Genomic DNA, 21,463 nt, shown 5'->3' with positions numbered 1-21,463 from the left:
CCTGGCAGCACTGGATCGCATGGCGCAGGTACGCGACGAGGGGGCCTACGGGGAGGCTGTGCGGACAGCGCGGCGAACGATCGACGGGCTAGGACGGGGGCGGGATCTCCCGTCTGACGAGGCCTGGCTCACGACGCTCTCGGTGATAGGAGGGATGGTCCCGGAACCCAGCGTGCGGGCCATCCGACGGGAGGCAGAACGGGTGGCTGAACTCAAGGGCAATGTAGACCCGGCGGAGACCAGATCGACACTGTGACCCGCGAAATCATTACAGCCTGCGCCGACGCCGCCATGGCAAAAATGGGAGACTGTCAGCCAGTGGCGCACCGCAAACGGACAATCGACGTGGACCGGGGGAGTTGCGGGCGACGACGAGCGCGAGGAGCAACGAAGGCGCTCTCAATACTCAAAAAGAATTTCACAAAATCCCTCGCACAACAGTGTTGTGCGAAAAAGAAGCTAGGCCGGTCAGAGCCCTTGGAAGGCGTTCGAGCCCTTTTTTGGCTCACTTGGATCTAAGTACTAAGAAAGAAAGAAACCCGTAACGGAAGGGAGGGATGGGAGGACGGCACGCGTAGGGCACGCGCGCCCGGCGCCGCCGCCTGCCCTGGCCTCCCGCCACCCCACACAGGGAAGAGTGAGGGAGTGTGGTGCTAGGACTTGGGGCCTGCGCAAATTGAGAAAAGATTTGCCAAGGGTTACCCGCAATCGCCAACGAACCGCCCCACCAGCCCCCGCCCAAACTGTCCACCCCGGCCACGGGGTCTGCAGATCCGCGTGCGTCGTGCCGCCACCCCACTAACCCCGACACAGCGCCTGCACACGCACACGCACGCACGCACGCGCGCGCGCACACACACACACACACACACACACACACACACACACACACACACACACACACACACACACACACACATGCACACACACACACACACATGCACACAATGCACAGACACACAGCCCCTTCCCCTTCCCGGGTTGGTGTCGGCGGCCACGGATGGGGTAACGGCGGTAACGGCGAGGGAGGGGGTGGGGGAGGTAACGGCGGCGGCGGGGGGAGCGAAGGGTGAGGTGGCAGAAGAGGTGGAGGCAGGCGAGGCGGCGGCGGGGGTTGGCACGGGGGCGGCAAAGATGGAGAGGGGGGAGGGGGGGGGAATGAGGGAGAAGGAGAGAAAGAAAGAGGAGGAGAAAGAAAGAGGGCTAGGATGGGGGGGGGAGAGAGAGGGGGCAGGGGGGGGTTTGGAATGTCCGACTCCCGGGTGGAGACACTGCCCTTTGCAGGAGTCACGTGTCCCCAACGACCGGCAGTCGGTAATGAGGTTTGGTTGGTTGAGGAAGACGGCCTCCGGTTCCTGAAGCAGGGCAGAAATAAATAAAGGTTAGGGACGTCTCGGGCAGTTATCGCCGCGTTGAATCCCCCCGTCTGCCGGAACGATCTCCCACCGGTTATAATAACCGGCGGCAATCGATAGTCAAAGTTGAGCTCCGGAAAGCGATAGAGCGCCCGCCCATGTCCTCCGCTTGTTGTGCAGCACCCGCGGCGCGCGCGCGCCGCGGTGTTGACCAACGACCGTGCCACTGGAGGCTCCCACGCCACTCGCGGCAATCCGCATCGAGGCCGCCCGTCGGCGCAGCAAAGGCACTGCGCACTTCTGGGCAGCGCCCAGAATGCAGGGGAGGCCTTGGCGCTTCTCGCCAGCCAGGCTGACTCGGCAACCGGCACGCGAGCCGACTGCGCGTCCCGAGCCCACGGATCGGCGCCGTCGCACAGGCCCGCCAGCCGCCGCACAGCTCCAGAGAGGCCACTGGCGTTGCGCTGCACTGCTTGAAGCTGATGTTGAGGCGCTGCACTGCTCAAAGCTGCCCCGCGCGCCGCCGCGAGCGCCGCGCCGTGGCCTCGTTCTCTGGCGAGCCCCAGCACGACCCCTCGCGGCCACTCGCGCCGTTGCAGCAGCTCCGACCCCGCCACTCCGGCTCCCGAGCGCGCGACGAGCACGAGGAAGAGCATGCGCATGGGCCAAAATCAGTTACTGCGAGGCGCGACTCGCCGCCGCTTTTGGCCTTTTTTGGCGACTTTTGGGACGCGCGATCGACCGGCCGAGAACGATATGGCGGGCGAGGCCGTCACGGCCATGATCGTGGCTGACGACGGCGGCGACGACCCCCTGGCGGACCGCCGCGAGGACCGGGAGGCGGCGGCGGAGCGGGAGAGGAAGGCGAAGGTGGCGAAGCTCAAGGCGCAGACGGCGAACGCGATGGAGGTGGTGCGGACGCAGCAGGCCGCGAAGGAGCGGGGAGCCTTGGACGAGGCGGCTCTCACTGCGAACGAGGTCGCGGGAGCGCCGGTGAAGGGCACCTCCGCCATGGTCAAGAGCATCTTCGATTCCCGACGCGATGGCAAAGATTGGAAGATGGTGCAGCGGCGCGAGCAGCGGAAGACCCAGACCGGCGCGGGCACTGCCGCGCAGGTTCTGGCGGGTCTGGAGACGGTGGCGGCGTCGGCAATGGAGATGTACAAGAAGGACGGCGCCGACGCACTCACGGTGACGGATGCGCACGCGGTGCTGGTGAATGACGTGGCGCTGAAGCAGGGCATGCTGGCCATCTCGTCGAAGGCGAGGTCGAACTACCCGCAGTTCGTGTCGTGGCTGGCCACATTTGCCACGTTTGTGCAGTGCTTCTTCCCCTGCGGCTGGCGGCACAATTTGCCTATAGATGGGAGCGGAGGGAAGGCGATTGCCATCCAGCCGAAGCTGGTGGTGCTTTACCTGGCGATGGTTGCCAACGGCTTGGTGCCGATGGGCGGGTTGGATCCCTAGCTTGTTTTTCGGAGTTTCTTTGTAATAACCACCCAAGACTGCATCCAGACGCCTCTAGAAGGAAATGGAGTCACGCACTTTTGGCACGCAGGGCTGCGCGGCCGCCAGTCGCCACGCGAACGCTCCAGACGACGTCCCTGCATCGAGTACGCGGCGAGAGCGCGAGCGTGAGCGGTTGCGCAACAGCGCAAGGTCTCGGCTTGTAGACAGCAAGGGATCCCTACATCGCTCTACAACGCAGGCGCAGCATCGTCACGCGGCGGATGTAGAGCTCTACAGCTCTACAGCGCTCCAGAGCGCTCTACATCTCTACAGCTCTAACAGCGCTCTACACTCTACATCCTCTACACCCTCCCTCAAAACATTCAGGGCTGAAAAGAGAATTTTACAAACAAACTCCCTCGCACGACACTGGGCACGGGACTGGCGCGCACTGGCACTAACAATGAAAAGAGAAAGTAAAAAATGCCAGAAAAAAATCGCTTTCCGGTTCGCTTGTGTTATTCGTCTCATTCATGCCCAGGACTTGGCTCTTGGGCCTTGTGAATGAAGAGAGTCGTCGCCTGCATGAAGACGACTCTTGCGTGAAGAGACTATTCTCGCCGCCTCGCCCACGTACCTCGTACGTGGAGGGCCGCTCGCGCACGCGTGCGCGTGCGAGCGAGCGAGCGAGCGAGCGAGCGAGCGAGCGAGCGAGCGCACACGCGCTTGGAGCAGACTCTATACACATCACCCCGTGCGCGCGCGCCGTGGTGGAAACGGTGGGACGAGCGGGGCACAGAGCCATGGGTTGTGGTACCTTCGGTTCTTAACGGCGCTTTTCTTGGCGCCTGTGGTTTTCTTTTTATCTAAATCGCGCCAATGTTCTGCGGCGACTGGGTGCACACGGACATCGTTGGTAAGACCTGCGAGCACTCCGGTGAGGAATCGCTCTCTGAGTGCGAGGACGAGGGCGGCTGGACGGCAGTGGAGGTCCAGCGCTGCTCGCGAGCGGTCAGCGGCGGAGATTTGCTGCGCAGCGTGCGGCTCGGACCCTTCTTCTCCGTGCCAGGCCAGTGGAGAAGCCTCATGACGCACTCCCTGCGTGGTCTGCTGAACGACGGCGACCGGGTAGTCAGCTTCGTCGGCGCACCCGTGACTGAAGCCGGCACGCGGATCGGCTTCCCGCCTCTGCACGTCCACCACGTTCACGTGCGCAAGCCCGAGCGAAGCGGCGCGATGCAGCCTCCGGTGGGCCGCGAGCGCGCCAGCCACTGGTTCGAGACGCACGGTGACTACTCGCGCGGCGACGACTTTGGCGTCGGGGCGAGGAGCGCGGCAGGCTACGCCACGCGGCTGCCAGAGGGGCACTGTTATGTCGTCACGTCGGCGGAGCAGATCGACTTGAACGCGGAGGTGAACGACGTCCGCGTCGACGCTAGCGGCGCGAGCGAGCTCTCCTACTACCTCGAGGCCGCCTTCACGCTCGCGCCCGACGCGGACTGCAAGCCGGTGAGCAAGTTCTGGCTACGCAGGCCGCGGTCGCGCGAGCTGCCCACCGACGTGTGGGAGCGGTACGCGGCGCCGAGCACGGATTCGGTCACGTGGTGGTCCGGGAAGATGCCTTCGTCGGGCAGGCTGCTGCACGCCTGGCTGCACACGCACCGCAGTCGCTTCGGAGGAGCGAATCACTGTGCTTGCCCGGCGCCGACCAGCGCTTGCGAGGTGGCTCAGCCTCGCTCCCCTCCTCTCGGCTTGCAGGGCTGCTGCTCCTGGCCGCGGGGCCGGAGGTGGTCAACTGTGCCGCGCTCGGCATCACGCCTGCTGACGGCGTCGACGTGGCGCCGGTGCGCAACGCGAGCTTCGCGCGCGCAGCGCTGGCGGCGGCGGCGCGCGTGGTCTGCGAGGACGACGCGTCGCAACCAAACTCGGTGCGAGCCGCGTGCGTCGCGCCGGCACCTTGCCCGCTGACGCTCTGCTGGCGAGCCGCAGGTGTCGCTGCGCGGCCACGGGAGCGAGGGAGTTGCGGACGGAGACTACGACCGGCGCGGCGGCTTGTCCTGCCGCGACTGGTCTTTCGGTGTGGGGGATGCGTGGACGGTGGTGGCCTTCTCCGCCGCCCGCTTCCTCCCTCACCTCCGCGTCACGCCGCAGCACACGGAGCTGTGGATGTTCGTCGACTTGCCGGGCGTGCCCAACTCGACCGCAACTTCCTCCCCAGACGCTCCCGACTCGCCATTCTTCACCGACGAGGCCAACGTGTGCTGGGCCGAGACGCGGCTCGCGGCGCCCTTTAGTCGCCGACCCGCCGCCTCGCTGGCGCTGGCCGCGCTGCTCGTCCTCGTCGCGCTCGCCTCCTCCCCGCGCCACTCCTTCTTGCCGTGGGCGTGGCGAACCCGTGGCCAGTATTTGAGGCTCCCGTGCGACTCGGGCGTCAGCTAGCACGACCACATCCCTACTGAATCGGGCACAGCTCAAGAACACGTGATCCTGAGAGTGAGCGTTCGCGCGTCTGTCACAGACTGTACACTGAGCCGTATACGGTCTCTCGCTGCGTGTACACGATCTACACTACGCTCAGGCGCGGACCCGCGGTCGCTCCCGCGCTCTAAATCGTGACAAACCTTCAATGTTCTCAAGACATCGTCAAGAGAAACCACAAACAGGATTTTCAGGAAAAGAAGCCGTGCTCGGGGTCCCTCCTGCGCATTGCGTTTCGCATAAACTGTAGCGACTACACGTAGGTAGTCCGACTCTTAGCGTCTCTCCACACACTCGACCCACACTTCCCGGCGCTCTCCCCGGGACACGCGATGGGACAGACGGAAAGAATCACGTACTGCCTCTCGGCTCTCGCGTGACCTCCTTCGCCTCTCCAAGCAGCGGCCGCTGCGACGTGCGGCGCCTGTGAGACTCTCGCGGTGCTTGCCTGCACTCCTCCTCACGGCGCAGCAACCTCCGACTTCGTCTCCCTCCCCTCCGCCTCCCACCCCTCCTTGCCGGCCGCCGCCGCCGCCTCCTCCTTCGCAGAGCGCACCAGCCTCTGCGCCGCGTGCCCGCGCACCTTGGGCGACATCGCGAGCGCCGTGTGTGCAGCCAACAGACGCGCCTAGTGGAGGGCGCCGTGGACGTGTCGTGGACGCGCCCCGCGACGTGCTCGCTCCTTGCCGCCAGAGCGGGTTGACGCCGGTTTCGGCGAGTTCTCCTTGTCTCGCTCGTCCAGCACGCACACGGCTGCGCGCAGGAGCGGCGTCGACGGCGCCGCCGCCGTCGTCGCCACCGCTACCGCCACCGCCGCCGCCACCGCCGCCGGCACCGGCGCAGGCACAAGCGGCGGCGCGAGCGGCGGCGCGAGCGGAGGCGGCACCACGGGCGGCATGGCGCCCGTCCTCTCTCCGCCGGTGGGGACACACGAAGTGGACACACCAGAAGTGGACACACCGGAAGTGGACGCCGAGGCAACGGAGGCGGCGGGGGCGGGGGCGGGGGCGGGGGCGGCGGCGGCGGCGGCGGCGGGGAGAAGAAGCGGAGGCGGAGCGGCCGGGCCGGGGCCCTGGCTCAGGGCGGAGGGCCGGGCGGCGATCCGGGCGAGAGGAGTTGGGAGAGGAGGCGGCGGGAGAGGAGCGAGAGGAGGCGGCGGGCGAGGAGTGGGGAGCGCCGCCGCTGCAAGCCGCAGCGCCGCCTCGAGAGCGCCGCGCGACGCGGCAGAGAGAGACGAGAGGGGCGAGAGGGTCGGCCGGGCGGCCGCCGCGCCGAGCGAGTCGAGGCTGCGCGCGGGCGGGGCGGGGCGGGTGTCAGCGGCGGGAGAACTGCGACGCCATAGCCGCGGGAGTCAGCTTGCCGAGATGAGTTTCACATCGGGGCGCGGCTTGCGGAGCAGCGGGCGAGCGGAGGGCGAGGGCGAGGGGCGGCGGGAGGGGGGTGCAGAGCGAGCGGTGTCTCCGAGGTCGTCTTCAGGAGGGTCTCGGGAGGGTAGCTCGCAAGCGACGGTCTCACCGAGGAGCGCCCAGTGGCGCGCCCACGCCGACCTCGCCGCCCGCCGCCTCGCGCGCCACCGACGCTAGCGGAGCCGCCAAGTCGGCCGAGGGAGCGGCGGCGCTGGCGAGGCCCGGCATGCCGCCGGCGAGCGGCTGCGTGGTCTCGAGCGTTCGCGAGGGCTGCGCAGCGAAGAGAGGCGGCGCGGGCGGTTGCAGCGAGGCATGCGTGGCCCTCGCCATCGCCCCAAGGAGCGCGTCCGCCGCGGCAAGATCGTCGCGAGCGTGGACGGCTCTCTTCTTCCGCCCGCCGCCCTGCGCAAGGAGAGGGGGGGGGGGGGGGGAGCGGCGGTGAGGGCGGCGGCGGTGAGGGCGGCGGCGGTGAGGGCGGCGGAGGTCAGAGATGCGGCAGGGACAAAACGGCGGCCGTGGGCAGTGGACGCGTGGGTCGCGCCTTGACGGCAGGGTTCCAGTCCGGCGGCAAGGCCGCGACCGCCGCCATCTGCTGCAGCAGCGCCGGGGGGGGCTCCCCGCCGCTCGCCACGACGACGGGGGCGAGCGCGGCCGCGGGGCGCGTGTCACTCTCTTGCACCAGCCGGCGGCGGCGGGCGGGGGCGAGTGCGTCGACGCTTCCCGGCGGCGCCTCCATGGCCTGATCGTGCAGCCGCTCCACGCGCCGCTTCTCCTTGCGCTGCATCGCGTTCCACCGGTTCTTGATGGCGCTGTCTGTCCGGCCGGGGAAGGCCTTGACCAGCTCGGACCAGCGCGTGCCGTACAGAGCGACGGCCTCGATGATGGCACGATCCTCCTCCGCCGTCCACTTCTGCTTGCTCACGTCGGGGGAGAGGTGGTTGAGCCAGCGCTCCCGGCACTGCTTTGCACTGCGCCCCTCCATCGCGACACCAACCTGACACCACCGAGCCTCGCTGCCGCCCCCGCTCGCCTCGATGAGGGCGATGAGCGCTGCGTCCTCCTCCTTTGTCCAGACCTGCTTTGTCCACGACAACGCCATGGCGAGACGCCCGTACGCGTTTACTTCGTCCAGCGCCCCGGGCGCCAAACAACCACCCACGAGTCCGGCGTTTTTCTTTTATAGGGGTCTTTGAGACACGGTTGGCACCGCGGCGGCTACTCTCCGCCACACCTTTGTGGCACCCACCCCCTGTGCGTGGCGCTTGTCTTGTTTGTCGCCCAGGGGAAGTTGGTTGGGGAGGCTGAGGGCCCCATTTGGGGTGGTGAAAACTCAAATCGGTCCTCATTTGAGAGAGAGAGAGAGAGTTTTGTTGTTCTCATTTGTGGTGGTGGAGGCAGACCGGTCTCCTCGGCCAAGAGTAACGTGCGCGAGAATTAATCGTGGGAGAGATTTTGTTGCTTGCAGGCCTCTCAGACTCAGTTCACGACACACGAGGTGAACCGTGAACCCGGTTCATGAACTAGTACCCCCGGTTCGTTCACGGTTCGCGGTTCACGGACTCGGGGCGGGTGCTAGTCGGTTCACGGTTCACGGTTCGGCCCGGACGCTGCCCCGCCCGATTCGTTCACGGTTCGCGGTTCGCCCTTTTTGTCCTGCCTCGGCGCCTCCCGGTCCTCGCGGCGGTCCGCCAGTGGTTGTCGCCGGCGTCGTCAGCCACGATCATGGCCGTGACGGCCTCGCCCGCCATATGTCGCTTCTCGGCCTGTCGATCGCGCGTCCCAAAAGTCGCCAAAAAAGTGGCGGCGAGGCAATCACCCGCCCGTCGTCCCTAGCGTCGTCCCGGCGCGGTCCCGCAGCTCGCGCACATCTCCCTCTTAACCCACCTCTAACATCACAATAGTGAATTCCTACAGTTGCCGCCTACGCTCCTCCGACGCCGATAACTTAGGGATTTTTTTACTTTCGAACTCATATCGCGCAATTTCACAGGAGAACGTGAACGACAAGTACGACTTCGATCCTCAAGACGACCTCATCGACCAGCTTCACCTGGACAAGGGACGGATTTACCGCGACCTTGAGAAGCCACGGTTTGGCTTCCTCCCGGCGATGGCGAGCTGCTCGACCGGCCAGATCGGCGCCCTCATGGCCGAGTCTTTCTGCGCCAAGCAGGTGGTGCACCGCGTCACCGCCTCAGTCTCAACGCGGAGGAGTACTCGATGGTGGTGATACTCCGCATGAACCGCGCCTTCATTGTAGTACATGCGCAAGCACGAGAAGGACTATGAGCCCGGCAAGTAGGCCTCCAATCGAGTTTGATTCGCAGTCGTTCGCGGTTCGAAGTAGTTGATAACCGCGCGAACTTGGTGGGGGCGGTTCACGAACCAGTTCTCGCGAACCCAGTTCGCGAACCGGCGGTTCAACGCCGGTTCGCCAGACTCGATTCGTGACGGTTCGCGGCGGGTGTCGCGGCGGTTCACGTATCACGGTTCACGGACTCGGGGCGGGGGCTAATTGGTTCACGGTTCACGGTTCACGATTCCGGCGTGAACTGAGAGGCCTGGTTGCTTGGGAGAGATGTTGTTGCTATATAAAATATTCGGATCGCTCCTCATCGCAAACCCCGTCAGCAGTCCTGCGGAATAAAAGAAAGAAGGAAAAGTGGCGGCAACTTAATTCTGCTCACCGTTTTGTTTTGTGAAAGCGGCGCCCGGCCTCCGCCCCTGCAAGCGAAGCTCTCGGCACAATGCTGTCCCTGCTGCTCACTGCCAACGCGGAGCGGCTCGTGCTCAAATCCGACTACCGCCTGCGCGACGCCGCCGCCGCCGCCGCCTTTGCCGCCGCCGCCGCGCCATTTGGCCTCGGCCTTCCTGCCGCGCCACCGCTCGGAGCCCTCTCCGCCTTTCTGGGCTCCCGGGCGGAGGCCGTCTCCTTTGCCTTTGATTCTGAGGCGCTCGAGATCCTCGACGCAAACGGGCCACGCGAGAACTTTGCCGTTGGCGGCCGCAACCGCTGGCGCTACTCCGATATCGCCGAGTTTGCCTTCTACCCATCCTCCGAGCTGCCGCTTCTGGTGTACTTTGCAGAGCGGAGCGGCAGCGGCAGCGGCGCGTCAGACTCGCAGGGCCACCTGTTCCCAGTCCTCTGCGACCCCGAGAGCCTCGTGCGGCTCTTCGAGGAGAGGGTCGGAGCGTCAAAGCGCACAGCCTCTCCGCCTCGGCGGCTGCGGAGCGGCCGGCGGCGGGCGGGCGCCGCGCGCATGTCGCTGGCGCACCGAGGCGACGAGGCGGCTGCCCCACCGAGGATGGTGGCTCCTGCGGTGTCCCGCAGAGGCGCGGCGGGCATTTTTGCTGCCGCGGCGGCGCATGCGGGCGCGGGCGCCGACACCGGCCTTGGGTACGTGGATGACGCGGGACAGGTCTCGTACAGCCAGGTGCAGCGGGCGTGGGAGAAGGCGGCAACGATGACCGACCGGGAAAAGTTGCTGGCCGCCCGCGGCGTCGCCCTGTCGCCGCCCCAGGGAGGAGGCGCGGGCGGAGAGAGTGAGCGCAGCCGGAAGAGGCGGGCTATGGCTGGCTGCCACGACAACCTCTTTCGCCGAAAGGCCGGCTACGAGTCGGAGGCGGAGTGCAACGGGCGAGTGTTGAGCGGTGACTTGCGTTTCATGCTCGATGCCATGGTGACCGAGTGAAGCATCCCCGGAAGCATCCCGCCGCCCGGATAAAATACCCCAGGCATCCCCCGAAGCATCATCCCGCCGCCCGGATGGAATACTCAAGCGCCGCCCGGCCCTGTGGTGATCACCCAAATCGAGAAGGACAAGGGGCCGCCCCGCCCCGGCTCCGGCCCGCCTTATCTCACTGTCGAGTCGCCCGGCCGCGGCGGGCGGGCTTGGCGCGTGCACCGGTCGCAGGCGCTCAGCTTCACGAACACCGTCGAGCCGCGCTGGAACCGCCTCGAGGCGGAACGGGATGAGGGGCGGGCGGGCTCCGCGTCGGAGCTGCTCGAGCTCCGCCGCGGCCTTGTGCACGCGGTGGCGCGGGGAGGCTAAAACGAATAAAATTAGAGCGAACGCACGTATACCGTACGCGTCGACGTGTACAAAGAACCCTTGTGCACAAAGATCGGGACAAAAAGATCGCACGGGCGCGGGCGGGGACCTGTTCGGCTTAGGGCTTTTTATTTACCCCCATCTCACAGTGTCGAGGTGTCTCCGTTTTTTTTTATTTACGTATACGCGTCTCACGTGTGCCGATATAAAATGTTTCTCTGCGGCACTGCGGCGCTTGATTGGCCCCCAGGTACCGTCTACCGAGCGATTTTTTGCGTCGGAATATTTATTTCAAAATCTGCAGGCGCAGAGGGCGCCTGCGATGTGCGAAAATTTTGAAGGAGAATTTGCGGTCGGTCCTGATTTTCATCAAGATCTTTCAAATTTGCGGTGTGGTGTGGAGTTGGGGGTTTGGTCCGTGGAGGGTTAGAGTTGGGTTAGGGTTGAGGCATAAGGGTTAGGGTGGTTAGGGTTAGGGTGTTAGGGTTAGGGTTAGGGTCAGGGTCAGGGTTAGGATTAGGGTTAGGGTTAGGGTTAGGGTTAGGGCTAGTCTTTTGTTGTGTCTGTATATGCCAGCGTTGCAGGGTTCTGCGCTGGGTTCTGGCCCCAGCGCCGACGAGTAAGACTCAGCCCCGCACGCTGAACTAGCCTTAGGGTTAGGGTTAGGGTTAGGGTTCGAGTTAGGGTCAGGGTTAGGGTTAGGGTTAGTCTTGTTGTGTCTTGTATGCCAGCGTTTTGCAGAGCTCCGCGCTTGGATCTGGCCCCAGCACCGACGAGTAAGACTCAGCCCCGCACGCTGCCTGACCCCACCAATCGCCGCCTCAGGGCGCCAGCCACCTCTCTTACACACGGCCGGCGCCCTCTCGCGGCAAAAGGGTCGAGCGAGCCGAGCGGGCAGAGTCGCGATGTCTGCGCACCCGCGTCACAGTGGTGCCGATGGGCGGCACACGCAACCGAGAGAGGCCCTGTCACGTCGCCAGTAGCGTTCCGCACTCCCCACGCCACCAATTGCCGCGCCTCAGGGCGCCAGCCACCTCTTACACGCGGCCGGCGCCCTCTCGCGGCAAAAGGGTCGAGCGAGCGGGCAGAGTCGCGATGTCTGCGCACCCGCGTGCCGATGGGCGGCACACGCAACCGAGAGAGACCCTGTCACGCCACAGTAGCGTTCTCCGCACTCCCCACGCCACCAATTTCAGGGCGCCAGCCACCTCTTACACGCGGGGCCGGCGCCCTTATCTCGCGGCAAAAGGGTCGAGCGAGCGCAGAGCGAGCGGGGGCAAGAGTCGCGATGTCCCTGCGCACCTGGGTGTTCGCCGCCTATATGCTCTATCCTGTGTGCCAAGACGGACACGTTTTGACAATCAAAATCTACCTCAAAATTTGCGGCCGCCCCTCGAAATTTGCTGATCAAAATTTGCGGTTGGGGGTTGCAGGCCCGGATCGAAACCTGTAGCTGTACGCTGTTCCTGTACTTTGCTCTTTGGCCAAGCGCTTGAGTGTGTGTTTTGCGTACTAAATAACAAAGACACATGGAACCCCGCTGGCGCGCGCGCGTGGCCAGCCGCTCACCCTCTCCACCACCTCCACTCCTCGCTCCTCTGGCTCTGCCGGTCTTAGGCCATCTTGCCGGTCTCAGGTCTCAGCTCTCACCCTCCGGCCGGCAGGCTCCCGGGGGCGGAGCGCTAATGCCTTTCACCCCTCCGTGATCTCCATCTTGATCCCGTCGGTCAGCGGCGTGTCGCGTATTACGCACTTGCGGTAGAGCCCCACAAAGGTGCTGATCGCCTCGGGCGTGGTGAGCGCGTCGAGCTGGCTCATGTCGTCCGCGTCGAGCTCAAAGTCGAACAGGTCCAGGTTCTCCTCCATCCTCTCCGCCTTGACCGACCTGCGCCGGGGAAGAGGGGCGAGCCGCGTGTACCCGGGTTCACGCGCGTGCGTGGCTTGAGAGAACCGCATTCGAGCGGCGTGGCAGCCCCTCTCAGCCGAGGGACTCGATACAGAGGGGCACAGTGCAGAGGCCCGAGTCCCTGCGTCTAGGTCGACCCACTTTGGGATGGCGATGAAGCCGTGCTGCACGCACCAGCGGCCGAGGACCTGCGCGGCGGTCTTGCCGTGCTTCTGCGCAGTCGCCAGGATGGCCGGGTCGCTGAAGGCCTTGCCGTCGCGCAGCGTGCGGTAGGACTGCATCTTCACGCCGCGGCTTTCGAAGGCCGCGATTGTCTTCTTGCGGTAGAGGAAGGGGTTGATCTCGATCTGGTTGATGGAGGGCGTGACGGTGGCCCCGCTGGCCATCAGCTCGTCGAGATCCTGGACGGCATAGTTGGAGACGCCGAGGGAGCGGACCTGCCCCGCCGCCTGCGCCTTTTCGAGCTGGAGGTAGGCTGCGACGTGGCGGCCGGGGACGGGCCAGTGGATGCAGTACAGGTCGAGGTAGTCCGTGCCCAGGTCGGCGAGCGTCTTCTCCAGCTGCGCCTGCACCGCCTCCGGCCCGTCGTAGATCGTGGTCGTCCAGCACTTGGACGCCAGGAAGAGCTGCTCGCGCGGCACGCCGCTCGCGGCGATGCCCTCGCCGACCGCCTTCTCGTTTGCGTAGAATTCGGCGCAGTCTAGGAATCGGTAGCCCAGCTCAAGCGCCTTTGCGACGCAGTCGGCCGGGTTCACCGCCTCGGTCGCGGTCGTGCCGGCTGCGACGGCGCTGCTGGCGGAGGCCGGCACGACACCCACCTACCACGTGCAATGGTAGCTCGACGGTTCACTCTCCGAAGCTTAGCGTTATAGGCTTACCTTGTAGGTGCCGTACCCGACGACTGGGTGCGAACGGCCGTCGTTGAGCTTCACGGTGGGGACACTCGTCACCATCGCCGTCCCTAGCCACAGCAGCATCTATCGCAAAAAAAAACATGTGCACGCAACGCGCTCTCACATGGCAAGCGATCCCACGAATAAAAATCGACAAATCGCGCCGGCTGTCCGCGCGGCGGCTGCGCCAGGCGCTGGCCTGGCGGTCCCAGCCTTGGCTCGAGGCCCACAAAGCGCCGCCTGGAGCCGGTCCAGAGCGCCGTAGCGCATGAGCACCGGCGTAGTCTACGTGCCCGACGACGAGGATGACATCGCCGACGAGCCGCCCAGCGCAGTCTTTGATGCGAACGTCATCCCAGACATGCGGCCCGGCCAGGTGGAGCTGCAGGTCCGGATCTGCGAGCTGCTCGCATGCATCCTCTTTGCGCTGCTGGTGCTCATTAGCCTGACCTGGCGCCAGTACGGCCGCCTCATCCTGCAGAGCCGCTCGTCGACGTCGAAACCTCCGGCCGTGGCAGAATCACCCGAGACGACGGCCATCCGCACGGCGCTCGACGTGCGAGTCGGCAAAAAGCATCGATAGCGGCGGATAGAAGTACCGTGCCTGCGCCACTCCGGTCCTCTCTCACGTCTGGTGCCTGTATGATGTGCCGCGAACACGCTATACACGGCGTACACAAAATGACATGACAGTTCATTAAATGCGGTTGAGGTGTGCGTTGTCAGTCGAGACAAAATCCTCGCAACACACACCAGAAATCGCCTCTCTCTCTCTCTCTCTCTCTCTCTCTCTCTCTCTCTCTGTAACTCTCGCTCGCTCGCGGGCGCTCTCTCCTCTGTCTCTATCTTTCTCTCTATCTCTCTCTCTCTCTGAAGCAAAACCCGCGCTCTGAATCGAAAACTACACACACACCGCGAAGGCCGAGAGACACACAGAGAGACCCGGAGACCAACGAGGCCCGTACGTATACGTACATAAACCCGCAAACGGGGGCGCGGCGGCGGCCGCCGCGCTACTGCTGCTGCTCACCCTCCTCCTCCTCCGCTGCTGCTGCTGCTGCGGCTCTCTCCGACTCAGCAGCCCGAGCAGAGCCGCGTGCAGAGTTTGCTGACCGAGCCCACGTCTGCGGGGCTGTACTCGCAGAGCGGGTCCGAGGTGTGGCACGGCACCGAGAAGGGCTGTGAGCGGGGGGGCGGAGGGCAAGCGTCAGGCAGAGGCGTGGCGAGGGAGGGGAGCTGAGGCCGCGTCGGTGGGCGGCAGCGACAGGCGGAGAGAGCGTCTCGAGCGGCGCGTGGCGAGGGGCGCTGCCATATCTGGGCGCGCCCGTCTGGTGGGGATGTGGGAAGCTTCTCGGAAGTGTCACCTCTCTGGCGGTGACGTTGCAGTTTGCTATCACCGTCGAGGCGTTTGCTGGCTCGATGGTGCACGTACCTATCAGAGCAGCCGGACCGCCCTCCTCGCCACCGCGACCCCGCCCGCCGCCCTTCCGAGGAGGGGGTAGCCACCGGCGCCGTTGCGAGCAAAGCAACACGACCACCACGGCTTGTCGGTGAACCAGTCGATCTCGACGCAGTTGAGTCGCTCGCAGGAGCCGCACTCGCGGAACGCCTCCTGCGCCTCCGGGGAGACGCTCACCGCGATGACCCCGCCGAGCAGCACCAGGAACAGGACGACGCCTACGGCACCGAGCCCGAGCCGCGGCTCCCCCTCGGCCGGTCTGGCGGCGGGCGGGCGGGCGGGGGGGGGGGGGGGAGGCGGCGCCGCAAAAGACGACCTCCTTCTGCACGCACGTGTAGGCATTCTTCCCCGTGCGCGGGTCGACGTGCCGCTTCGAGAAGAGCATCAGCCCGACGACGAGGCCGCACACGAGGCCGCCGAGGTGCATGAAGTTGTCGACCCACGGCGTGAGTCCAATCGCGAGGTTGAGCGCGGTGAGGAAGAGGAGCTGGCAGAGGCCGGCTCCGCGCGTGGTCCCGCGCGCGAGGTAGTTGAGGATGACGTCCGCCCACGTCGCGCCGACGAGGCCAAAGACAGAGGCCGAGGCGCCGAGCGAGAGGACGCCCGGCAAAAAGAGGACGGAGCAGAGGGTGCCGAATAGGCCAGAGAGCACGTACAAGAGCCCTACCCGCCAGAAGCCAAACCGGCGCTCGAGCGCGCAGCCGAGGCTCCCGACGGCGAGCATGTTGAGCAGCAGGTGGATCAGGCCCACGTGCAGCCAGTTGCACGCCACCACTCGCCACCACTCGCCCTCCTCAAAGATGGCCACGTCGTCCTTCGCACCGAGCTTGTCCATCACCGCCGTCGTCGGCCCGAGCAGCGGGTTGGCCTCGCACGCGGCGCCGTCCTCGTAGCAGGGGCGGCCGGCGCAGCTCGCGGGGCACACAAACGGCTGCACCTTCCATTCGTTTTCCGCCATCTCGACGAGGAAGAGAATGCAGCACGCGAGGACAGCGAGCAGGCAGAACCAGGGGCGCCGGCGGCGAGGCTGCTGCTCGGCCGGGAGCGGCGCGTCAAGCTCCTCCAGCTCCGCCTCCTGCAGGCTCCGCGCAAGCGCCGCGTCAGAGTCGGTCGTGTACGCCACCGGATGGCCCATCGGCGGCCTCGGCTCGTCGCCGATGCCGTGGGGCATAGTTATGTGGTCGTCGTAGCCGTCCGCTCGCGAGGGGCGCTTTGGCATCTGTGTCTGCAGACCGACTTGTGCGGGCGCGGAGCCCGTCCGCTTTACGATAACATCGAAGTGCTCTCCGAGGCAAAAAAGAATTTTGGAACGCTCGACCTCGCAAAAGAATTTCACAACGAAACTCCCTCGCACAACACTGGGCACGGGACTGGCGCGCACGGGCACTTACACAGGTACACCAAAAAAGAAAGGCAGAGGCGAGGTACGGGACTGGCGCGCACTGGCACTATAAACACAGGCACACAACGGGGAGAATCACTGTGAGAGTCGTGATTTCTTGTTGGTTAATAAAAATCTCTCTCACAACGGGAGCCGCCTAAGCGACTCCCGCGAGGGCGACGAGGCACTTAGCTTCTCCGTGCAATCGACCAAAAAAAGAATCCAATCCACCGCCCACTGGCGAGCGGCGAGACGAGTACGAGAGAGACAAAAACTATAGCCGCAGACTCGCACTCGCCGTCCCGCTTGCTACCTTGTACTTTTAGCTTACTGGAGGAGAAGAGGGAGACTCACCTTGTACGAACGAGTCCCTCGTTGCAATCTTCTGTCTCACCCTCCCTAAAGGCTCCCGGGCTGAAGAAGGCCAACCTCTCCGCCCCTCTCCCGATCCGCGCCAACATGTCCTGCAGAAGCTCCAGGTTCCTTCGGCTGGCCCGCCCGCCATAGCGCGTCAGGATGGTGTCCAACTGCTGCACGCTCTCCTCGTCGGAGGCGTCAGCTTGCGCCGTCGCAGAGAGGCTCAGGCTCTTGAAGACGGGCTTGCACAGCTCCACCCCTGGCTCCATCGGGCCGTCGCCCTCTGCAACTCGCGCGCAATCGCTCGTCTCGCACCCGTGACCTACGGCCGACAGGAAGAGGTGGTCACGCGGCCGGCTGCAAAAGGCTGCCCGCAGCGAATCGCCGCGCCCCATGCTGCTCCTTCGAGAGCACGGATCTGAAAGGGTGGCGCCTGTCCAATGTGGTGCAGGCGTGAGGATATCCGGGTCGACGATGCGCCCTCGGGTGTGATTGCACCTGAAACGGCCTCGACCCCACACCGGAGCCGCTGAGGTGGTGCGACCACTTGAGTGAGCGCACGAGCTCGACAGCCGCGTCGTCCGCAAACTGATAGACGCGCCTCTTGGTGGTGTTGCAGCTGGCGTTGGCGGCGGGTGGGAGCATACCGAGGCGCCAGGCCACGTAGTCGAACGAGATCTGATCGCGCTGGTGCGCGCTCCGCCAGCGCATAAACTCCTCGTACCAGTGCTCTCCGAGCCTGACCGCCTCGAGCGCGGTGCCGTCGCGCAAGTGCCACTCGCCTTCGATCAGGCTCCCCTTGCGGGGCCGATAGCCGCGCCTGACAAACTCGCGCCATTGGGCAAACACCCCGGCCGACGCCTTGCCAATCGTGTAGATGCAGGCGATCTCTTGTGCGGCGGTCGTGCGGGTCCGGTGCCTTGGCGCGATCCAGGCCGGCACGGCCGCCGGTCCACCCAACGCCGCGCTGCCATCGACCGAGGGCGGCGCGTACGATGCCATTGCGTACACCTAACAAGAGCAGGGAGAACCGGCGTCGGCACAGGGCTGCAGAGCCGCATGGCACACGCCCCGGGGCGCAAACCGCTGCCCACACCGCCGCCGGCTTGGTGAGCGTCAGCTTGGCGTCCATGTACAAGAGGTAACGCGAGTGGCGCAGCACGCAATGCGATAGCATCTTGACGACGCGCGAGTTCTGCACCGCGTCGCCTGCGAGCAAGCCACGCCCGGATGTTGGAGCCGCCCCTCTGCTGACGCGACGCGCAGATCTGCCGCTCTGCAAACCTGCGCCGTGCGGTAGCATGCCCGCCTTCAGCGTCACCACCTTCCACACCTGAGCGGAAGCGTTTGCTGAGCAGCGTGTCTGGAAGGAGGAGCGAGGGGCTAGGAGGGGGGCGGATTGGGCAGGCGGTGGGGAGTGCTTGGTGGGAGGGGGTTCGCGGGGCTTGTCGAGGGCGCGTCTCGCTGGCGGCCTGCCCGACGCGCAGCATGTCGGTCCTCCTGCGCAAGACGCGGCTTGCGAATGGGTTGTCGACGCGCGAGTGCAACGAAAGGTCGCGGGCGAGCGTCGGCAGCGTCGGCTCGTCAGTGAATAAGAACCAGCAGGAGCTCGGCCTGCCAAAGCTCGCTCGCTCGTGCGCCCGCAGTTTGGCGCGAAACTCACCTGCGGGCGATTGGCGGCGGATCAGGCGAGAGGCGAGGACCACGGAATCGCAACATGCGTTCGCCGTCATAAACGGGCGCGCGGTCGTAGTAACCGCCCATGATTGCCGTGAAGACGGAGAGGGTGCAGTCGTGACCGTGCCGCTCCGGGTGGTCGAGCGCGGGCTCGAAACGGAAGCGAGGCGCGAGGGTGTCGCACCGGTCTGGAGGACGAGCCGAGGCAGCGGGGTGGTTTTGCCCAAGAACGAAGGGAACGCGCGGGCACGCGCCCAGCCTCGGCCGGTCGAGCTCGCGGAAGCGCGGGTGCGCCTTGAGCAGCGCCTTGCACGGGTCGACCGCCTCGGCGCGTGTGTTCCTCCCATCCTCGGGCGTCAGGTGGATGCGGAAGATAGCGCCAAGCCGGTCGCTCACGTCGACGTCCGCCATCTCACTAGCACCACCGTGTGCCGCCGCCGCCCACGCGCCGTTGTAGATCGAGTCGCCGTACGCGCCGGGGAGGGACGAGGCGGACGGGACGCTGCGGGCGGTGCGCGCCAAGTAGATTGCCAGCGAGAAGGAGGAGAAGCCGGTGCCGACGAAGCGGGCGGACCGCACGCCGAGCTCGAAGTCGAGCTGGCCGACCGCGTCGTCAAAGCCCCCGAACGAGGCCGCCCAGCCGGGGGCCGCCCTCGCGAGGAGCGTTTCCTTGGAGTAAAAGGCGGCGCCTTGCACGCTCGGGTGGTGGAGGAGGGAGCGGGGCGCGCTCTCCACGCTGGCGTTGAGCAGCCGCGAGCGCAAGCCCGCGAGCGCGGGCCCATCCCAGCCAACGCCGAGCACGAGCACGCGCGCCGGCGAGCCGCAAGCGGCGCCGCAGCTCTCCACGGCGCGCCCGAATGCGACGGCCATCGCCTGCGTGTACTTCCGCACCGAGAGTGCGTGTTGCGAGCCGGTAAAGTCGGACTCCCCCCGCCAATGGACGCTGACGTACGCGCCCGGCGCCGCCGCAGCCGGAGCGATCGCCGCCTCGGCCGAGTCGGCGAGTGCCTGGGTGTCGGCCAGCGTCACAAGGGCAGAGTTGACCTGCCGCACCAGCCGCAGCGAGCGCTGCGTGTCGGGGATGAGGAGCGTGCAGCACATGTGCGCGCGCGACCACGACCAGAGCGCGACCTGCTCGCGGAGGCCGAGCCTGGAGGGGGGCGCGCGGATCGTGCCCGCTCTCCACCGCTCCTCGAGCACGCTCGCGGCGATCGGCATGTTGACGGCCGTCGCCTCGGGCGCGAGCACAGGCAGGTGGCAGCTCGTGTGCTCAAACCAGCGCGGCGTCTGCTGGAGCGACCGGAAAGGGCGCGAGGCGAGGGTGACCGCGACGGGATGGCCGTCGATCGCGCAGACACCAGCCGCGTCAAGCGCGGCCAGGGTTGCGTTCCGGTCGAACACGCGCCACAGCCGCACGGAGGGCGCATAGTCCTGGTAGCAATGCGCGTCGTAGCCGCAGTTGCGCCGGCTCGCGACGTAGACGGGCAGCGCGACGGCCGCGCGGGCGAGGACCGACGCGGCGATGTCCTGCACCAGCCGCAGTCGAAAGTTGTTGAGCCCCTTGGGGATGGTTGGCACCAGGACAACGCCGGTGGCCTCACGGCACGCGGCTGACGACGGGTTCCAGGCGAGGCGTGAGATCCGCGCCGAAACCTCCTCCGGGGCTTCTCCGGCCGCCCAGCTGCACGGGTCACGCATGCCAGAGCACCGAGAGCATCAGTCGAGCTGAACGACGACGGACGACGGCAGGGCTCGCGAAACGGGGGGGGTGGTGGGGCCGCGGGGTGGAACTGCCCGCCGCCGATAGAAGAAAGAATTCTCGCGAAGCCGGCAGAAAATCCCTCGACTACCGCCCGGCCAAGCACCACGCGCGCTCCGGCTGGGTTGAGATCACCCCCGGCAGCCCTAGCCAGGCCCCGCGCGCTGGCCGCGACCGCGACCGCGGCTCTCGCTCGAGCCCGACCGAACTGCCCGTCAGACATGTCGGACTTGTCGGAGAATAGCGACTAGCACACCTCTGTCAAGAGTCCCCAGAAACCCGAGGAGTCACACAGTCCACCTGTGTGATGCACGCCCTGCGAGCGGGGCGGGGTTATAGCGGGGTGCGCACTGTGCCTCTGTGTTCGTGCGTCGCCCATATGCATATCTCCCGGAGGTGACTGCTCTATTTATTTATTAGGGGCGGAGTCGGTCGACGCAAGTGAGGAGCGGAGAGACACTTCTTACACGGACGGCGTAGTCGTGTGGACGGACGTCAATCAGGTTCAGGACGTAACGGACACAACGGTCAACGCAAGAAGGCGAGAACACGCGGCTTGAGAATAAATAGAAGGGAAGGTTTTGGAGGAGACGTCGGGTCGAAGCCCGCCACTCACTCTCTCCCTAACCCTAGCCTTCTCCCGAACCCTAAGTGTGTTTTGATTGCTTTGCCTCTCCGTGCTTTCACACTTCGCCTTGCCCTAGCTTGGTGTCGTGTCCGTCCTACGTGATTGCGTCCGAGGTCCGTCCACGACTACGTAGTCTCTAGAGAGCGTCCTTCGATCCCCTTCTGGTGTCGACCGCGCCCCCCGCGGGGGCTCGGCCGAACGGGAGAGAGTGTGCGCTGTGAGCTGTGCAGGTCCGGCCCGGGGCGGCAGATTTTATACCCTCGATTTATGCCCCGAGGCGGTGCCCGGCGCCGAGCTTTTATTTAGGGTCGGACCATTGGTGGATCCCTGGGCGAGGGGTGTGGCGAGTGTGGGAAGAGATTGGTAGCTCAAACGCTAGCACTCCGCCCTCCCAGCACGCGCATATCTTGTGGAGGCTGCGCTCCAGCCAGTGATCCAGTGCAAGCCATCTTGACTTACACAAAGATGGGAACTACTGCGCGCCGCGCCAGTCACCCTCTACTTGCAGCCCGCGTAATGCCTCTCAGTCTCCTGTGTTAGTGCCAGTGCGCGCCAGTCCCGGGCCTAGTGTTGTGCGAGAAAGAGTTTTGTTGTAAAACTCTCAGTCTCCATCTCTCTCTCTCCCGTTATCAACAACACCCCCCGCCCCCCCCTTATCCGTTA

The 21,463-nt window shown here is 65.7% G+C and overlaps 6 protein-coding genes across 6 annotated transcripts; 3 read left to right on the top strand and 3 right to left on the bottom strand.

Annotated features, from left to right (window-relative positions):
- Positions 1-2,111: 2,111 nt before the first annotated feature.
- EMIHUDRAFT_98417 (hypothetical protein) lies at positions 2,112-2,822 on the top strand (the record flags this gene model as incomplete). Its single annotated transcript, XM_005787760.1, has 1 exon — positions 2,112-2,822. One exon carries the CDS (start codon positions 2,112-2,114, stop codon positions 2,820-2,822), a length of 711 nt encoding a protein of 236 aa, XP_005787817.1.
- An 861-nt stretch (positions 2,823-3,683) lies between these two features.
- Positions 3,684-5,243, top strand: EMIHUDRAFT_201442 (hypothetical protein; the record flags this gene model as incomplete). The annotated part of the gene is made up of 3 exons (XM_005787759.1): positions 3,684-4,494; positions 4,563-4,732; positions 4,794-5,243. 3 exons carry the CDS (start codon positions 3,684-3,686, stop codon positions 5,241-5,243), a joined length of 1,431 nt encoding a protein of 476 aa, XP_005787816.1.
- Positions 5,244-7,439: 2,196 nt separating this feature from the next.
- On the bottom strand, positions 7,440-7,760 carry EMIHUDRAFT_60792 (hypothetical protein; the record flags this gene model as incomplete). Its single annotated transcript, XM_005787758.1, has 1 exon — positions 7,440-7,760. A coding segment is annotated over one exon (321 nt), but the record flags the coding sequence as incomplete, so codon positions are not given.
- A 1,675-nt stretch (positions 7,761-9,435) lies between these two features.
- EMIHUDRAFT_98415 (hypothetical protein) lies at positions 9,436-10,740 on the top strand (the record flags this gene model as incomplete). The annotated part of the gene is made up of 2 exons (XM_005787757.1): positions 9,436-10,231; positions 10,424-10,740. 2 exons carry the CDS (start codon positions 9,436-9,438, stop codon positions 10,738-10,740), a joined length of 1,113 nt encoding a protein of 370 aa, XP_005787814.1.
- A 1,821-nt stretch (positions 10,741-12,561) lies between these two features.
- EMIHUDRAFT_55553 (hypothetical protein) lies at positions 12,562-13,599 on the bottom strand (the record flags this gene model as incomplete). Its single annotated transcript, XM_005787756.1, has 3 exons — positions 12,562-12,625; positions 12,788-13,404; positions 13,525-13,599. Coding segments are annotated over 3 exons (756 nt in total), but the record flags the coding sequence as incomplete, so codon positions are not given.
- Positions 13,600-14,549: 950 nt separating this feature from the next.
- Positions 14,550-16,258, bottom strand: EMIHUDRAFT_449194 (hypothetical protein). The gene is made up of 4 exons (XM_005787755.1): positions 15,302-16,258; positions 15,046-15,216; positions 14,904-14,971; positions 14,550-14,718 (listed from the first exon to the last, which is right to left on the bottom strand). The coding sequence occupies exons 1-4, from the start codon at positions 16,215-16,217 to the stop codon at positions 14,614-14,616; spliced, it is 1,260 nt and encodes a 419-aa protein (XP_005787812.1). The 5' UTR covers positions 16,218-16,258; the 3' UTR covers positions 14,550-14,613.
- Positions 16,259-21,463: the final 5,205 nt, after the last annotated feature.

Source organism: Emiliania huxleyi (assembly GCF_000372725.1).
Source record: "Emiliania huxleyi CCMP1516 chromosome Unknown EMIHUscaffold_14, whole genome shotgun sequence".
Lineage (NCBI taxonomy): Eukaryota > Haptophyta > Isochrysidales > Noelaerhabdaceae > Emiliania > Emiliania huxleyi.
This window is presented reverse-complemented; position numbering and strand designations above follow the sequence as displayed.

Coding starts and splice junctions, on each gene's coding strand:
- EMIHUDRAFT_449194 (XM_005787755.1), bottom strand. CDS start 16,217: ATGCCAAAGCGCCCCTCGCGAGCGGACGGCTACGACGACCACATAACT. Junction 14,972..15,045: donor CTTTGCTCGCAACGGCGCCG/GTGGCTACCCCC, acceptor CTGCTCTGATAG/GTACGTGCACCATCGAGCCA. Junction 14,719..14,903: donor GCAACGTCACCGCCAGAGAG/GTGACACTTCCG, acceptor CCCCGCTCACAG/CCCTTCTCGGTGCCGTGCCA.